Source organism: Adiantum capillus-veneris, chromosome 13 (assembly GCF_014529385.1).
Source record: "Adiantum capillus-veneris isolate H3 chromosome 13, ASM1452938v2, whole genome shotgun sequence".
In the NCBI taxonomy this organism is placed as follows: Eukaryota; Viridiplantae; Streptophyta; class Polypodiopsida; order Polypodiales; family Pteridaceae; genus Adiantum; species Adiantum capillus-veneris.
The window spans coordinates 157762032-157780506 of NC_140943.1; the positions used below are offsets into that span (position 1 = coordinate 157762032).

Genomic DNA, 18475 nt, shown 5'->3' on the forward strand with positions numbered 1-18475 from the left:
CGCCCTCCTTTCCCCCCTCTTCAGTCTATCGCGGCCCTTCCCCCCCCCCGCCCCTCTTCTGTCTATCACGAAACACCCCCCCCCCCCCTATCTATTGCACCTCTCTCTCTCTCTCTCTCTCTCTCTCTCTCTCTCTCTCTCTCTCTCTCTCTCTCTCTCTCTCTCTCGACGGAGACTACAACAGAAGATTCGAGCCATACTCTCTCGACATCCAGAGTGCAGATGAGGATGGATCCTCACCATTTCTTCCATCTTTGTTTCACACACTGTTACATCCAGTTTACCGGGTACCTATTGTATCAGCTGCTACACCCACGTAGTTTTAGATTGTAGTAGTAGTAGTAGTATTTTGTTCCACTTCTAGTTCTTTTCTAGTTCTTTTGTACCCAGACATGGTATTAGATTCACTATTTTGTAACTGATTGGTCTCATAGGTCATTTTGGCCTTTTGAAGACGTTAATATAACATTTCATTTCATTTCATTTCTCTCTCTCTCTCTGTTTCTTTCTCTGATTCTCTGAGCCTCACCGTAATGGATCCAGTTCAAGAAGACCCTGATTCTTTGGGCCTCACCGTAAGGGATCCACTTGAAGAAGACCCTGCACAGGACACGGAAGCCGCCAATGTCTCACCTGTTTGCAAGCCACGAGCAAAGGCAACCTTCGTGCTCACGAATAAGCGGATGGCGCAAATGGAGAGGGAAATGAAGGAGTGGAAAATTGAGATGGAAGGATGGTGGAAGGAGAAGGCCAACCTACTTCAGATGGTCCTCAATGAGGGCGCATAGTGGAAGAAGGAGAAAGAGAGAGCCTTAATGCAGAAATACAGACACTCAAAGAAGAAGTCTCAACCCTCAAACAGGAGAACCCAAACGCCGAGATACGGGTACTCAAAAAAGAAGTCTCAGCCCTTAAACAGGAGCTTGCTGATAGAGTAAGCAATGGACTAGAGGAAGGCGAATTTCAACCCTCGGTAATAGATGAAATCAAGGAAATTAAGGAACATGTAAGGATGATCACAGAGGAAGAGAAACTAAGTGTGGCAAAGACATCTTCATGGGCGGAGATGATAACAAGGACACAGAAAAAGACAGACGAGGCTGAAAAATGGATTGAGGTCGCCAAGAAAGGGAAAGGTCAAGAAACTCCTTGTACACCGATGCTTATCAACATGACTCTCGAAGAGGAACAAAGAAGGCAGATGCGAGCACTGCATGTGAGAGTGACCGGTCTCAAAGACATAAACAATGTGGAGAAAGAGGTCACAAGCCTTACATCCATGATGGGGATGGAAAAGCCTCTGCACACAAAGGCATGAAGGGTAGGTAAGAAAATTGATGGCACGGGTGAGTCTTCAAAGGGGAGAGCTCTCATACTACGCTTTCACTCGTTGGAAGAGAAGAAGGAATTCTTGAGGAAGAGGCCTTCTCTCAAAAAGACAGGAATTTTCCTCTGTGATGACTTGACTCTCTCACAGCTTGCACATATAAGAGAGGTAATGCCAGAGATTACAGCGGCAAGGGAGAAGGGAAAGATAGCCGTCTACAGAGATGGACGGGTGGTGATTTTAGAGCGGCGTACTACATGACGGTGCGAGACCTATGGGACCACACTGAAGATGGCTACCTAGAACTGTAATGGGTCTATGAGGTTGGACGTGGGCGCATTTGAAGAGAGTTTCAAAGACAAGATATTGTGTTCTTCTCAGAGACTCATCAGGCCCCTGGACAGGTAATGCCACATGTGGTGGGATACAAATGGGAAACAGCTCACAGGACAAATGCGAGATCTGAGCACGGGAGTAGAGGTTCAAGAGGAGTAGCAGTGCTATTCAGAGAAGAACTACAACCATTACTGCATATTGTACGAAGAGATGATCATGCTAGATATATGTGGGTGAGACTGAGACCTGACACAGGTCGATTCCTATATATTTCCATATGTTACTTTCCTCCCAGTACATCAATGTATGCCGCATCCAGAGGGCAGGCGCCTTTCTCTATCCTAGATGATGAGATTTGGGAGTTTTCTAGGCATGGTGATATCATTCTCCTAGGGGACTTCAATGCCCGAACGGGGAACTCGCAGACAGTCTTCTACGACACTTCAAATGAGATGCTTAGAGAGTTGAATCTGGGTGAATTGGGGCTTGACAGATGCTCGGATGACAGAGAGCAAACAGAGTATGGGAGATACCTCATGGAAATGACGACTACACATGGATTAGCCATACTTAATGGCTTACAGCGATTTCCTGGAGCAGCCGGTTTCACATGCTTTCCACATAGACATGGGGCTAGTACAGTGGATTATGTTATGACACAACCGAGCTTTATCCCCTGCATTCAAGATTTCACAGTGGAAGCCAAGTCAAGTGGCATAGCAGTAGACCATGCTCTCTTGACACTATCCGTTAAATTTGAGTATAGTACAACCCAGACATCAGGAGGCAGGTCACACACCCGCTATACATTTACTCCAGAGACTGATTTCGTTTATTCAGAGGAACCGTCTATTGGAAGGCACAGCTGGCACAAATGGTACAGGCCTCTCAGTGGAGGAGTGCACCACGCTACTGACTGAGACATTGCACGGGGCTGCATCAGTTGCATACCCACACACTGTGCCGGGCAAGAGACGACATTTTGGGAGCATGCCCCCAGAATAGTTGGTATGATGAAGAATGCAGAGAGATGAGAGACCAGCTTCAGAGGGATCTTCTTTTAGGAGTCATCACTTACAGACAGTCTCGGATTGCTTTCCGACGCCTTGTGCGACGGAAGAAGCGAGCTTACCTAGCCCAAATGGAGCAAGACTTGTATCAGATGTTCTTGAGTAGGGACTCAGGAGAGGCATGGCGTCTCTTCCATGAGCACTCCCCGCCCCCAGTGATTACTTCACCTGAGGTGTGGGGCCAATATGCGACATCATTATATACGGTTCCTGGACAGGAACCCCTTCCAGACCCTACCAAGCCTTGCCCAGCTATGAGCACTTTCTTTACACCTGAGATGGTACAAAGGGCCATTGACAGAATGAAGACCGGGAAGGCATATGATAATGACGGTCTAGTATCGGAGCACTTTATACATGCCAGGGATATGCTGATGGAGGTTCTCGCAGTGTTGTTCAATCATGCCATGTGTGAGGGATTACCTGAGACTTGGAGATTGTGTAATATTGTGCCCATCTTCAAGGCTGGTGACCCTACAGAGCCTGGGAACTACCGCACTATCATGGTTGGACACACATTGGCGCGGTTGTATGCATCCATCCTGGAGCAACACTTGAGTAATTGGGCAAAGGGCAAGGGGGTACGAGCGAAGGGTCAAGCCGGCTTCAGGAGGGGTTTCTCCACTCTTGATCATATTCTGACACTCAGGGCCATCATTGAGGAGGGCAGAGCACATGGGAGACGAATATATTGTAGCTTTGTGGACTTTCGTAAAGCATTTGACATTGTACCAAGAGCTCGATTGATGCGCAGACTACAGGAGATGGGGGTGCCCATAGAGGTGATTTGGGGGATTATGGCTTTGTACAGATCAGTGATGGGACGGGTACGCACTCCGGAAGGGGTATCTGATTTAGTTCACTCTACCATTGGAGTGAAACAGGGCTGCCCATTGTCTCCTACTCTATTTGGTATGTATGTTGATGAGGTGTCTGATTACATCGATAGAGAGGGTGACAGAGGTGCACAGCTGGCAGGGACGTGGATCCCATTGTTGCTATATGCTGATGATATTGTGCTGATATCTGACTCACCAGTAGGTATGCAACGACATTTGGATGCACTACGCAATTTTGCAGAGGATAGTGGATTCTGTGTTAACATAGGTAAAACCAAGGTTATGGTGTTTAACACCACACCGCAATGGGTTAGGAGATCAGTACCCACTTTCAAGTATGGTCAGGAGATTGTGGAGTATATAGATGCATACACTTACTGTACACCCAGAAGAACAGACAGAGGAGCAACCAGCGACGGTGGAGAGGTCTACCCGCACTACTGGCATTCTCATAGACCGAGCATTGGAGCTAGGGAGATCTAGACGACCCCGAGGGAGGAGAGGAGCTACACAATTTCGAAGGAGGCTATGGCAAAAGATTCAAGCCATACTCTTTCGTCGTCCAGAGTACAGATGAAGATGGATCTCTACTCCCCTCCCACATTGGAGCTAGGGAGATCTAGACGACCCCGAGGGAGGAGAGGAGCTACACAATTTCGAAGGAGGCTATGGCAAAAGATTCAAGCCATACTCTTTCGTTGTCCAGAGTGTAGATGAAGATGGATCTCTACTCCCCTCCCATATTGTCTTCACATTGTATTGCTTAATTTAGGATCCCGCAGTATTTATATTTTGTTATCCTAGTTTAATTTATTTTGTTAATCTGACTTTGTATCAGATACACCGCATTGTAACTTTCTGGTCTCATAGGTCACTTTGGCCTTTTGAAGACGTTAATATAACATTTCATTTCATTTCTCTCTCTCTCTCTCTCTCTCTCTCTCTCTCTCTCTCTCTCTCTCTCTCTCTCTCTCTCTCTCTCTCTCTCTCTCTCTCTCTGTGTGTGTGTGTGTGTGTGTGTGTGTGTGTGTGTTCAGTTGTTTTGAAGTGCTAAGAGTGGCTCTTTTCAATTTCCCTCGCGTTATAGCTGGGGAGGTCTCACCTCGTCTCGAGCGATGATACCCTGTATCCTTGTGTGCACGCCACCTGTGCATAGATCTCTAAAGCCCCGGGCATCTCGAGTGACCAAGTTCTACTAATCAAGCAATAGACCATGTTGAGGAGGTATGTGGTACCGCCGCTCAGTACCATCCTTAGTGGTGCTGATCAAGAAATCCTCATCTCTCTCTAGGCTAGCACTTTCTGTTTCAACTTTGGGCTCCTCAAGAGTCTCGCTAAACTGACGTCTCTCTAGAAAAAAGAGCCCCAAGCATCTTTGGTGCGTGTAGTCCATGATCCAAGAAATCGGTCCAAACCCCTCTTAAAAGAGACAATGAAATCTTTCTCGGATCTCTTAATAAGCAATGCAACAACATTTGCAATGCTCTAGGCTGGCACTTTCTGTTTCGACTTTCGGCTCCTCAAGAGTCTCTATAAACCGACATCTCTCGAGAAAATTCAAAAAAGAGCCCCAAGCATCTTTGGTTCATGTAGTCCATGATCCAAGAAATTGGTGAAATCTTTCTCGGATCTCTTAATAAGCAATGCAATGACACATGCAATGCTCCTCTGTCTCAGGCTCTTGTTCACATATTCGACAGATCTGCTTCTCTTGAGGTGTATCTCTGTATCTTCAAGTCTCGATCTCTATCTCTAGCTGATGTGATGAGGTGCGTATCTAACCAATGGTACTTCTCAAACCATGTGAGAGATGGATATCCATGTATCTTGATCGTACGATGAAGCCATCCTCTATAATATGAAGATAGTGCTTTCGATAGAAGGCCATCTTTGTCCCAAACTCCTTCGAAGGTGCATTATCTTGGTATCCATTGAGGGAGATCTTGCCTATACCCTTGGTAATCTTTAAGTGGCTTAAAGTAAGAGACGGTGGGTCAAGAGTATTGAAAGGGGGATAGCTTGTCCATGATAAAGCCACGAAGCTAAAACCAAGATTACATTTGTGCATACCAGCATCAGCCGTCACCATTGTCAGCCAACGGCTGTATTTTGAAACGCTCTACTCAGCACAATATCTTCATCAACAATTGCCTCGAGATAGACACATTGTTGAACCCCGTCATTCGTTTGGCTGCCTTTTGACTTATTAATGAGGAGATTTTGGCCCCTCGTTTGAGATCTCTTCTCCATTTATAAGGGCCTTTTTAAACCCCATAGTCTACACTCGTACTTAAACTTTGAAGTCTTGTAAGGTGACGGCAAAGCTAATGTTGGCATTTCTCTCTTGTTTACATTGCTTCTACCTCTCTTGTCAAGACTACTCAACTAAAGACGAGAACTCTATCATGTTTCTGCAATGCATGCATCAAAGGTCATTGGAGGGCTTGCTCAAACAAGTCATATGTAGGAAATTGAGAACATAAGATACTTCAATCAATGAGATACCTACAAAAGAGAATTTTGATGGCATTGCTATGTTTGAGGGGTGGTTTTACTTTTACCAGTCGTGTTTAGACACTGTCCTTGCTACTATGGCACGTTGATAAGACCGCCCATGCATCAACTTACCTCGCGCTTGCATTTGAGTTCAGTCTATGAGCACACATACACAGCTCTCCTCTAAAGGACTTGTATTTTGGTAGATTGTTACTAGCCTCTAAGTGTGCCTAGGACACATATGGTCCTGAGCATCAGGAACACATGCCTCTAAGCCACATTGGCTTTTGATCAGCCTATGAGCCACGCATGGATAGTTATTCTAGTGTTACGTTGGTGCATCATCACCTCTGAAACTAACGAGTCTATGCTAGCGTTACTTTCTTTTTCCCAATACGTTTTTGAGCTGTGTCACCACATAGGTTAGACTTATCTTAGGAGCTGAAGGGGGGGTTCGTTAGCCTATCGGATACCTCTCTAGGTTAGCACCCTACACCTGACATAGCCCCTTAGGTCACTGTACACTGACACAATCAGTGAGAGCATTTGCATCCTCATTGGGGCTATATAAGCCACCACTCTTGTACATTCTATTGTTCTATCTGTTATTCTCATTGTGTGTTGCCTCTTGTCTTCAGTCAAGTTTTATCTCTTTTTCCCTATTCCCAACATTAGCCTCTCTTGCTTGTTTTTGTAATGCACAATGTTTTTCTAGCATCTTCTTGTGGTGCCTTTGTGCATGGTGCCTCAACCCTACCGTTTGTAGCTCCTTTTGGTAATCGGTTAATACTTTGTGCAGAAATTGTTGTTTGTCTTTGCTACAATTTTGTCTCTTTTACCTCTTAGTTTTTTGTTTGATGGAAGTGCAATCCATATCCTCTAAATGCACCTGTATGCAACGAGCGTACATCTGAGTAATGATTGCTTAAAAACTATGCCAAATGTGGATATTGTAGGCCACGAGACTGAAAAGACTGTTACTAAACAAGTCTTTTAAGTCATGGAGCTAAAAAATACATGATATAGATGTCCTTATGCCTTCCATTCCATACCCTAGGCCCATTCCTTGTTCCGACCCCTTCTTGTTCCTGTTTCAAGTTCAATGTTATTGTGCCATATCTACCTGTCTCCAATCTTGAGTGTGGAAAAGATATTGTATTAGTCCAATAGCACTCATGACATCATGCGAGAGGTGTGTGCCCATGTATGCACGCATAGAATAAAATGGTAGTGCACCATTTACATGCCCAATTGCTGTGAGTGCCTATGAGTTTCATGATATCGATCCCGATGGATCCTATTCAGGTATGTGTGACCTACATCGAGGAAAGGAAAATCAAGGCTGCAATAAGAAACGCGAGAGTGCATCGATACTCGAGCCATGTAAAGCCATGCACATCTGGCCATATCAACACTTGGTGTCCCCCTTATGACAAAAAGTAACTGCTCAGAACAATGCCTCAATGACCACTAGACCGGCCTCCACCTCTCCCTGATAAATCCCAAAAGGTATTGATGTCTTACAATGTTATATCGTATCATGCATGAAGTCATCAACACAAGAAGCATTTCCATGTGCTTCCATCCATTGTAATAGTCTCCCTTTGGCCATGGCACCCGATGGCTTCTTCCTTTCACGGTAGAGACCATGCTTCCATATTTCCGTACCACAGAGAAGAGTTAGTGCAGCCAGTATATCAAACAACCATATTTTTGTGCAAGGCTCTTGAAACTGTATATTTCCACACTGAATCTCAAGTGCTCCCAAAGCTGCAAAAGTGCATGCAAGCTGGGTAAAATAGAAGCAAAAGAAGCAAGCTGGCAATAAAATGAAGATACAGAAAAAGCATTAGAGTGCTTTATTAAAGAGGGACAATGTAACTTTGTGCAGAGGCATGACATCAAAATATTTTGAAGTCAAAAAACCATTGTGGTTCAGGCAGAAGATTCAGGCGAGGCAAGATTATGGCAGAACACGAGAGCACAAGAGCAAGTCGGTAACCTAAAGAAGCAGTCGATAACCTTGTAGTTACTTTCTTCATCTGAATGTATGTTTATCTCGTATCTTACAAGGTTTTAGAAGCTTGATTTCGTTTGTGAAGCTCGTAAATGTGTACACATTATGTAGTAGTCCATGACATGTAGAGAACCCAACGTCTGGACCATAAATGTGTTACCTTTGCAAGCATTCAAAAATGTAAATATTTACAAGTTCTTCAGGGATCTGTGACGTCTTGAGAACACAATCCTGAATGATTCAATTTATTACCTTTGCAAGTATTGAGAATAGCTTCATTCAAGAGCTGCTCCCCTGTTTGATAATGGTGTAGACTGGAGTTGGCACCTTCTAACTCAAGCTTGAAATCAAGTACAGCTTTTGTGAATTCACTTTCCAGTTTAAGAAGGTTTTGGGTAGAGCTCTGTCAGAAAGTAGCTGTAGTTTATCAACTGAATGCATGAAATTGAAAAGATAAACTAACTTAAGCTTGAAATCAAGTACAGCCTTTGTGAATTCGCTTTCCAGTTTAAGAAGGTTTTGGGTAGAGCTCAGTAGCCGTAGTTTATCAACTGAATGCATGAAATTGAAAAGATCACATGTTTCAAATCATCTGATTCAGCATTACTTCGAGCTCACATCAAAGCTTATGAACCTTCTAATCTTAAATACCAAGTTTATGTAGACAACAAGCCCTTGAACCAGCTAGGCCTAAATAAGCAACTCTTACAGTGATACACCATAGCAAAAGTAACCAAGAACCTGCAACAAAGGACTAGTCCAACAACCTTAAGTTTCTCTGTAAGGACTTTGTTCTCAATCTTGGCTTGGCAAAGATCATGATAAGTTCCTTCTTGCACCCTCTGAAGTTCTGATTCCCTCTGTGAAACACCACCATCCTCTGACAGGTTCTTTGCATTCTCAAGTTTCAGCTCATTAATTCTATTGGGCACACATAGCAGCAAGCAAGTCTAAATCAAGTCAAATTTCTTTGGGACAAAAGCAGCCGGAAAAAATGTCTAAAAGCTTGTAACCTTTCAATCAACTGCTCCTTTTGTGTTCTGCTCTCCTGCAATGCCACTTGAGCCTTGTCATACTCTGACACCGCCAGATCTCTTGTTCTCCGTATCATCCTGTAAAAAACGAGTATGCATCAACAAAAACCATGTTGCGTTGTCATGAATTTACAAGACTCATGAAGAGCACAGAACATAACTGTATTTCAAAGTCGGCAGCTTCGGCTATTTGAATTCTTAACAAATCAAGTTCTTGCTTATTTCTCTCTTGCAGTTGCACTTTCTCTACCTAAGATGCCCAGGCACACAAAATAAGAACTTATCAAGAGAAACACCAAGTTCTCAAATATAAAAGAACAAACCTTTGAAAACTATGCTCATTTGATCTTGCCTTTTCACCTCCTGAAGAAAATAGAATTGCATTAAAATTCTTTGTGATTCTAATCACTCACCTGTGAGGCATCTGCCAGATACCCTTCTTGACACTAAAGTGTGCTCTCTGGAGCGCTACCAGCCTCCTTTGCAAATTGTGCCATGGGTTCCTTCAACCAATTTCAAGATGTGCCACTTTATCATATTTTGCCTTCTTTTCATCACTAAGCAAGTCTATCTTAGAATAGCTTGGCCTGATTACATTATTTATCTCCAATATCTCGCAGAGGCTGTCAGTCTCCAATACCGCATCCCTCAACACCTTTCAAAGCATTAGTACACCAATCCAAAGCCAAAGGGTTCCAATCCACGGTAACCATCATGAGAGTCGCAAGCATCGTGAGCCTACATTGGCAGCCACATATGTTTCATCCAAAGCTCTCATCATCTGGAGATCTTGTACAAGCACCCATAGGCACCTCTCAGAGATATCATGCAAAGGAGGCTATTCATTGCATTGGAGTTTTGACAACAGTGCTTCACCTTAAGCAAGGGGGATTCTATCGAGACATCTACTACGTCTTTTGAGCCAAGGTTTGTCAATAGAGCCTAATAAATTTTGTAATGCCAACTTTGCGTGTCTATTCACAAAACCTGCATGTCCGAACAAGTCAATGAGATTAGGTTTTTCTAGTTGTAATTCTCTTTGAATAAATGGTTTGTATAAGGTATTATTACACTTCGGTGGGCATCCAACAACATGGCATGGATTGTGTCATGATGCAGATCTCACATCAATCGGGTGCGTCATCTCACAACATTATAGGTCAAAACTATGCGCGCACACTTCACAAATCTAAGGATAATACCAGATTGGCAGCCAGGACCATTTGGAACTCTAGGTCACTCCATCAGGAATAAAAGCACCCCATGCTTTGCCCTAGAACTCTCATTCTGGCCTATTCCCTGTATTATGCTGCCCCATTAGCCTAGCATTTCCATCAGTCCTCGCCCTTCCCTTGCAGCCATCTCCCTGGCATTTTGGGCAACAATTGCTGCCTCCTCTCTCAGGCTCATTAGAGGCGTTCCTGCAGCCCCTCATTGCTGCCATCATTTTCTCATCATCTGCTGCCAATACCTGCAATTCCCAGGCATACCATAGCTACCAGATCTTCGTTTTGCAGTCAGCATTCGCTGTTCAGCCATAGATCCAGGCTGCATCAGGTATACAAGTCCGCCCCATATATCCCCCTTCATGATCATTAGTGACCCAGTCAAATGGGATTGAAATGATTCATCAAACCGCCCACACTAAGAGATCTGATGGCATCCTAAGACCAAAGACAGGGGGGCACTTTCTACTTGATATATAGAGAGAGGCACTCCTCTAGCCACCCACTCCCTATGGTGGAGGACAATAGTCCAACTCACCGACTTCTTCTGAAGAGCTACTCCACCCTTCTTCCCACTCAAGAGGAGCCACACTGCAGCAAACAGATACTGTGCATTCTCCTAGGTGATCTGGAGAATTTGGGTAACCAATCATGTGAGCACCTCAGAGGGAGATTCAAAAGATTTAGAGAGCACCATAGGCAGACCAGACATAAGAGTCTGGAGCAGGCTTTCTCAAATCCTAAAGCTATTCTTTGTGCGCTCTTCAGCCCATACCCACCCATGCATGCCCTCTTATATGCTTAATTGCTATTCTATGTGGGCTGTTCAGCCCATATCCACCCATGCATGCCCTCTTACACCCCTAGTTTGGTACTAGATGGAGCGAGCTAGGTACGTGCATATCATAATTGTACTCCCTGAGCATATATCTTCGACCCATACCCCATCATCATCATCACCCTCCACACATGGATGATATTCCCTATTGCTTGCTTCCTGCAACAAGAAGTGTCAAGATGGTGCTCCTGAATTAGCCAACAATTTGTAGCTGCTTTTTTCACCTCCTTCCAGAAGAGAGTGCTTTTCTTTGCACACTTTATGTCCTTCACATTCCAGGACAGAATATGTAAGTTGTCTATTATGGGGAGAGTAGGACAAACTCCTCCATGTCTGGAGTACCATACCTCACCGCCTCTCTTTTGCTATCCTCCTCCACCATGGTTAGTTGAGAAGCAGACAACTCTGAGGTAAGAAAGCCCTTCGGATTCCTGTCCTGAAGCATTATTTTGTACCCGTTGTGATTTTCTTGGATAGTCAAAGGAGGCATTGATGTTCTCACACTTCACGGGAACTCTCGACTCTCCATTGATATGTCCAGCTGTGATTTCAAAGAGATTTGCTAGAGATATGAATGATGAACAGCCATTGTATCTATGATCAGTTTGGTATGAGTTTGATATGAGTCTTTGGTCTAGACTCTAGTCTTTGCACAGTGCACTCTCCTTGCACAGTCTGAGCCTCAAGTCCCCCATCGTAATTTGTACCCTTTGAGCACTTGGTCTGAATCTGTGTATGTTGCAGAGTAGTCGATATATCAGTTTGGACCACTGCCCAGGCGGTATGAGACAGTAGTTTTCAGCTTTAAAAATCAAAATTTCAGCGCATAGATAATGTAGATATTAGATAGCGCAATAAGGAGATAGAGAGACTGAGATGTAGAGATGGGATCAAGAGAGATGGAGAGGCGGAGTTCCTCCTCTACGCAGTACTGGCCTCTGATTAGGGGCCCCTTTCGGTATTTCTTTTTTTTACGTAAAGAACAAATTTCCATCAGAGATGGTTCTTGCTTGTGTGTGTGTGTGTGTGTGTGTGTGTGTGTGTGTGTGTGTGTGTGTGAGAAATGAAATGAAATGAAATGTTATATTAACGTCTTCAAAAGGCCATAATGACCTATGAGACCCGAAAGTTACAAAGTGGTGGATCTGATACAAAGTCAGAGTAACATAAAAAACCTAATAACAGTACAAAACCTAAGTTGATCGATGTGAGCCAAGCAAAAAAAAAAAAAACCTAAGCAAAAAATGGGCGGCTTGTTGGGATAGTTGAATCACAAGAGATCTAGCATCGGTCGTTGGCGAATCTCATCAATTTCCTCCATGGTTAGTAGAGAGAGAGAGAGAGAGAGAGAGAGAGAGAGAGAGAGAGAGAGACCTTACAATTGGCTAAATCAGCCCTTTAAATTGTATGTGTGAGCCCCTTGGCTGAAAATGGCAGCTTTTGGGGCTGCCATGCAGTCACCTGCTTCCTGCTATTCTTGAATTGGCCAACAATAAGGTCGCTTGGTACTTTCTTTCGCTATCCTTGAGATGCAGCCTCCCATGCATGCACTCCAATTGACTTGCATGGATTGCTACCTCCTTTACACTTCCCAGAACCAGCTCCCAAGCAGGTGGCAATGGAAGAACTGACAAGCATTTTGGTCAAAGTAAATATCAAGTTTCATACCTTGAGGGTTCTTTCTACAGGATGCAGATTACACCAGGTAAGGAAGTTTCTCTCTCTGTGTCAAGGTTGTGCTCTCAACCGTGAATATGCTTACATGGTGCTTTTACCTTCGACCTTGGAAAGCTTAGTAGACAAATGGTATAGCCAGTTTGCTAGGAATCACTTTGCAGATTGGGCAACATTAAGGCGAAGTTTTTGTAAGGCCTTCCGCCCTAGTGACCTTTTTTTTCTCCAAGAAAAAGAACCTTGTATTAGTTAATAAAACTGCCCAATGGGCTACAAACTGCCCCGACAAGAGGGGGCTACATCCGCATGAGGGGAGACTCTCTTAATAAAAAAGTGAGATATGTACAATGATGGCTAAATTAGGAATTGGGAGGAGGAAACAACCACACAGGTGGCCGGTAGTGTCACAAAGTGATGACGTGGCATGACCTAATGGACGATGTCCGGACGGAGAGGGGTCCAAACCCTAGTGAGAGATGCAGAAGAAGTTTTACCAACTTACAAAGCCTATCCGAGAGGTAAAATTAAAGATCATCAATTTTTATAAGTTGTAGCTTGTATCAACTTATGGTACCCCAGCCGAGGGGCCTTAAAATTTTTTTAAAATATAGTTGAACCCCAAAATGGCGTAGAAGGCTGATGATGTGGCAACTATACAGACACCCGCAATTTGCGTTGTTGACGTGGCAGGCTTCACGAATTTCCGCGATTTGCACTAGGATTTTTTGGCACTAGCTTTTGGGGCAAGATGCTTTTAGACTTATGCTTTTTATGTAAATTACTTTGGTAGACTGAGGGCCTATAAATAAGTTTCCAAGGCCTCTCTCCGGCACATTTCTTGGGGGAAGGAGAAGAGGATCCTCGCACATTGTACTTTGTGAAGCATAATAATAAAGAAATACAGAGAAGGGGCGCTAGTGTTTGGGACCAGTCTCTTTGGGCACGGAACTTTGCCGTGCCGTGTCGTCTCTCTTTCAGTTTTGTTCAGTTCTTTTAGTTTTCTCGTGTGTGTTGCACTAGATCTTTGGCTTGGAGTGTCCAAGCCTATTACAATGGTATCGGAGCTCAAATGAATCTTCTTCTACAAACGATCCGATTGGTTTACTCAGGTTCGCGAGAGAATAATGGAGATTCAAACGAACGTTGACCCCCTTCTAAGGATTCAGAAGAGTACAGCCCATCTCCACCTACCGAATACGAAAGAATGGAGACACAGTGTCAACAAAAGGTCGATCCTTGTGCTCTACAAATGCTACAGTACTCCAAGGATCCTCAATATGCAAAACTTTTGATCAAGCACCCAATTGACGAGATGCATTCTCGATGGCGTACTGCCATCCGTTCACCTCTGAAGTCAGCTTTGAAGAAGACTACTATACCAGCAACACCAACCCAGAGGATGTACTCAGAGGATGAATTTGATAAAGCAATCGAAAGGCGAGTCAGTAGACTCATGAAGGCCAAGAGGCACCCGTGGAACAAGAGTCGAATAGCAGATTATCCTGGCTACTTAGGTCAGAAATCGACTTTTGAGAATGCCTAAAAGACAAAGAAACGTGTTCGATTTGAGGGTGTTCACAGTTTATCCTCATCCTCTTTTGACAACTCGGACAATTCTTCCTTTGATTCTAGTGACGAGGATAGAAAGAGCAGGAAGAGGAGAAAGACTCAGTGACATAGCAAAGGAAAGAAGAAGGCAAAAAAGATCAGATCCCACAAGACAATATCATAAGTATTATGACGGTTCAAACGAGGATTCTTTCTTCTCAAAAAGTTTGGATTCTGATGAGCAAGAGGAAGTACATATACAGAGGAAGTATATATACAGAGCCAACCAATACGATTTTCTTGAGGATAAGGGCAAGAATCCAAAGGATTTCAAGGAGGGTGGGCAAAGAAAGTGAAGACCAAAGCATGAATGGTAGCAGATTTTGTGGGGAACGACCTTGGGGCCTGAACAAATGGAAAAAAGTACAGAGCTGTACAGAGCAGGGGGCAACGTACGAGATCAAGAAGCCCTCATCTTCTTCCACGGGGGAGCCAAGGACAATTTCATCTCGATTGAATTGGTGGCTCGACTTGGAAATACGCCAGAGGAAATGGGACCACTGGCTAAGGCAGTTCTAGTGGCACCAGGACGGGATTTTTCCATTATACAAGTAATAGGCAAATTTTAGTTGCATTGTCAGAGGTATTTAGGGCACAAGTACTTTTACATCATTCCTTTGGAGGGGTGTGACGTCCTTTTGGGAATCCCCTTGTTTCACAAGAACAAAGTTGTGGTCGACTACAGGGCAAGGAAAGCAACTTTGAAGAATAAGAAGGGTGAAGATATAATTCTTGATGTAAAATTAAAGGGCAAGTCCGCCCCGCTTGTATCGTCTTCGGCCATTTCCAAATTAATAAAATCCAATCTGTTTGTTTACTCGATCTACTAACATGAGCTAGATGACAAGAGAACGCCAAATTTGTCTAACCTCGAGAAGGAACGACAAGACTTTTTTTTTTCCAAGAAAAAGATCCTTCTATTCGTTAATGAAAACTGTCCATAGGGCTACAACCGCCTCTGCAACAGAGGGCTACAACAACCATGATGGGGAGACTCTCCCAATGAAAAACAGCGTATGTACAATGAGGCTAAATCAAGAGATGGGAGAAAGGAATAGCCAGACAGGTGGACGGAAGTGCCATCTGAGCACACCCTAGACTATGGTGTAGAAAGGCCCAGGGCGCCAGAGTCGAAGGAAAGCCTCTCGGCGCTCCCGCATGCGGTTGGAGCTGCCCTGTAGTCCCTCAAGCTGGCCTCTCAGAGTATGGATCAGCTCTAGCCAAAAGTCACAAACAGTCTCTGCTGGTAGCACAGGGAGAGCCTCAAAGATGCGGAAACAGCGGGCCCGCCAGATGAACCAACATGTCAGGCCACTGATGAGCTCCCAACACTCCTCTCTCTCACTGCACCACTCCTATGGAGTAAGCTCTGTAGCAGGCTGGAGTGTAGGTCGCCCCTCCTGCATCACTATCATCCTGCTAGTGGATGATAGCTCAAACTGAAGTGTCGGGCCCGTAAGGGTGGACCAAGCCGCTGCCCCCCAAGTGTACTGTCGAGCCGTGGTGAGAGCAGGCATCAGCCGAAGAACTCGTAGCCACACCTGCTGGGCTGAGGGACAGTCCCAAACACAATGATGCTGACTCTCCACCAAATGGTCACAAGCTGCACATGCGGCCGAGAGACCACTGTGCACTAGCCAACTCCCTACTGCAGTAGCTTTGTGTGCAACCATCCACTGAAACAAGGTGACTCGCCTCGGCTGTCTGGAGTCCCACAACCTCTCCCAAAAGGCTACCAAGAACTCGACTGTAAGACCCTCCTCCTGCCACTGACGTGCTGCAGCGAGGCGGGCCTCTCTCTGTGCTGCTAGTATATGACGTCCCACTCGAACAGTGTACTGAAAGAACGGGACTCCTGGGTGGTCTGCAAAAGAGAAGGGGTCCCTCCATAGCCACTCACCAGGATCCCACTGTACTCATGCCAGTGAACAACACTGCCAAGCCCACAGCCTCCAGTGTCGAGTCTCAAGAGCTGCTGGGTCAGGGTCTATGAAACAAGTCCTCCCACAGATGCCCACTACTCGGATCCTCTGAAAAAAGCACTCTGCTACCTGTGGGGCCTCTACTGCAACTCGCTGTAGTCGTCCCCCACCCTGAAGCTCGAAGAACAGGGCTGGGACGGTCTCTGAGCAGGCCCTAATTGAGATGAGAACCTCTAGTCGTGTGAAGGCTCCCATCCACCGGGGTGCTACTGGCTCGAGAGGCTTGAGCCACTCAGCTGGAACTGACTCTGAGATGTCCTAACACATACTCTGCACCCCTCTCATGCCCCGTAGCTGGAGCCCCTGCACCTCCTCTGGACAAACCTGTGAACACTAGCCAGTCACCTAGAGAGCGCGTTGGACCTGCTGCCATGGGACCCCAGGAAACATGAGGCCGACTACCAACCAAGTGGCCTCTCTGAGTGCTAACCATGGGGTTCCAGACGAGGGGTTGCCGAAGGCGCTCCTCCGTGCATGTCGGCTATCTCTGCTCCAGGACATGCCGTAAGAGCTCCCAAGATCGAAGCAAACTCACAGCGAAGCGGTCCTCCAATCTCCTGCTCAAACCAACTCTGCGCATCTCTGTAAAGATCCATCTGGTCAAAGGTTGTCAAGGGCCAACTGACTAAGGCACCCTCGCACGAAGCCGTTGTAGCAAGAACTCCTTCCAAGGCTCCTCACTTGGAAGAAGTTCTCTGACGATGAACTTCCCAAGAAGGGCTCTGCTCTGCTGTGCTGGATCAATGATTCCAAGCCCTCCCTGAGAACAAGGAAGCGTGGTGACCTGCCAAAACACCTTGGCTCGGGCTATCTGAGTGTCACGTCTTGACCAAAGGAAGTTCTTGATCAGCCTCTCTACCTGGCTGATACAAGAACTCGAGAAGATCCAACACGAAGTGATGTACCACATAGTCGCCAACAACACCTGGTTGGCAACTACTACTCTGCCAGCCAAAGAATGTCGTGCTGAGCTCTAGTGTAACAACTTTCTCCTGATAGACAGGAGAAAGAGAGCAATCTGCTGCTCGGCAGACAAGTCCAAACCCACCTGACAGCCCAAGTAGCGAATTGCAAACCCTGGGGGAATCCACCTGAAACCCTCTCCTGGCATCCAATCGGGCATAGGAGCACTACCAACCGAGAAAGACAATGTCTTTCTCCAGTTGATCAGTGCGTCCGATGCACAACAGAAGGTCTCCAAAGCCTGCTCACATCTGTGAAGGTTTGCCTCCTGGCCATCTAAGTACGAGGCTGAGTCGTCGGCAAACTCAACGTCCAGTAGCTCATCTCCCCGAATAGGGAGTGCTAAGCCCTGTAGACCAACCTGCTGTGACACCAAAAACCTGCTCATCGCCTCCGCACAGAACAGAAAGAGAAAGGGGGCAAGAGGACAGCCCTGTCTGACCGAGCGTGTAAGCATGAAGCGATCACCTCTACCTCCTTCCAAAAGTACATGACTGTGAGCATGTCTGTACAAAGCTGACACCCCTCTGATCCAAGCATCTGACAAGCCCATCCTGCATAGAGTGCCTTCTAGAAAGTCCCAGTCAACTCTGTCGTATGCCTTCTCAAAATCGAGAAGAAGAATCACGAGGCCCTCACCACGGAGCCGTGCCAGGGCAGAAGCCTCCCAAAAAGTAAAGATGTTGTCAAGGATACTGCGTTCCTTGACAAAACCTGTCTGGGTCCCATGTATAAGGCTCTCTAGAAGTGGCTGAATCCTCAAACTCAGAGCCTTGGCAAGAATTTTGTAGGCTGAGTTGAGGAGGGTGATGGGGTGCCACTGTCGAATCTCATCCAAGGAGCCACCCTCCTTGGGAATGAGGTAGATCAGGCCCTCACTCATGTTGTCAGGCATCACTCGTGTGCAAAATGGATTGAAAAGCACTACAGAGATCTGGGCCAAGTAGGTCCCAGTACTCCAACAAAAAGCTGGGAGTCAACCCATCCTCAACTGGACAGCTATCACGAGGGAGGACCCTAAGAGCCGTGTGCAGCTCCTCAAGCTGAAGCGGCATCTCTAGCCTC

At 45.6% G+C, this 18475-nt stretch overlaps 1 protein-coding gene across 1 annotated transcript in view; it reads right to left on the reverse strand.

Annotated features, from left to right (window-relative positions):
* Nucleotides 1–18475, reverse strand: part of LOC147445159 (uncharacterized) — a gene marked incomplete at its 5' end in the record, with an annotated part of 176059 nt that overhangs the window by 53457 nt on the left and 104127 nt on the right. The window contains 4 exons of the mRNA XM_086528175.1: nucleotides 8338–8488; nucleotides 8853–9006; nucleotides 9099–9197; nucleotides 9281–9369. Coding sequence (XP_086384301.1) covers nucleotides 8338–8488; nucleotides 8853–9006; nucleotides 9099–9197; nucleotides 9281–9369 — 493 coding nt within the window. The remainder of the gene's footprint in view (nucleotides 1–8337; nucleotides 8489–8852; nucleotides 9007–9098; nucleotides 9198–9280; nucleotides 9370–18475) is intronic.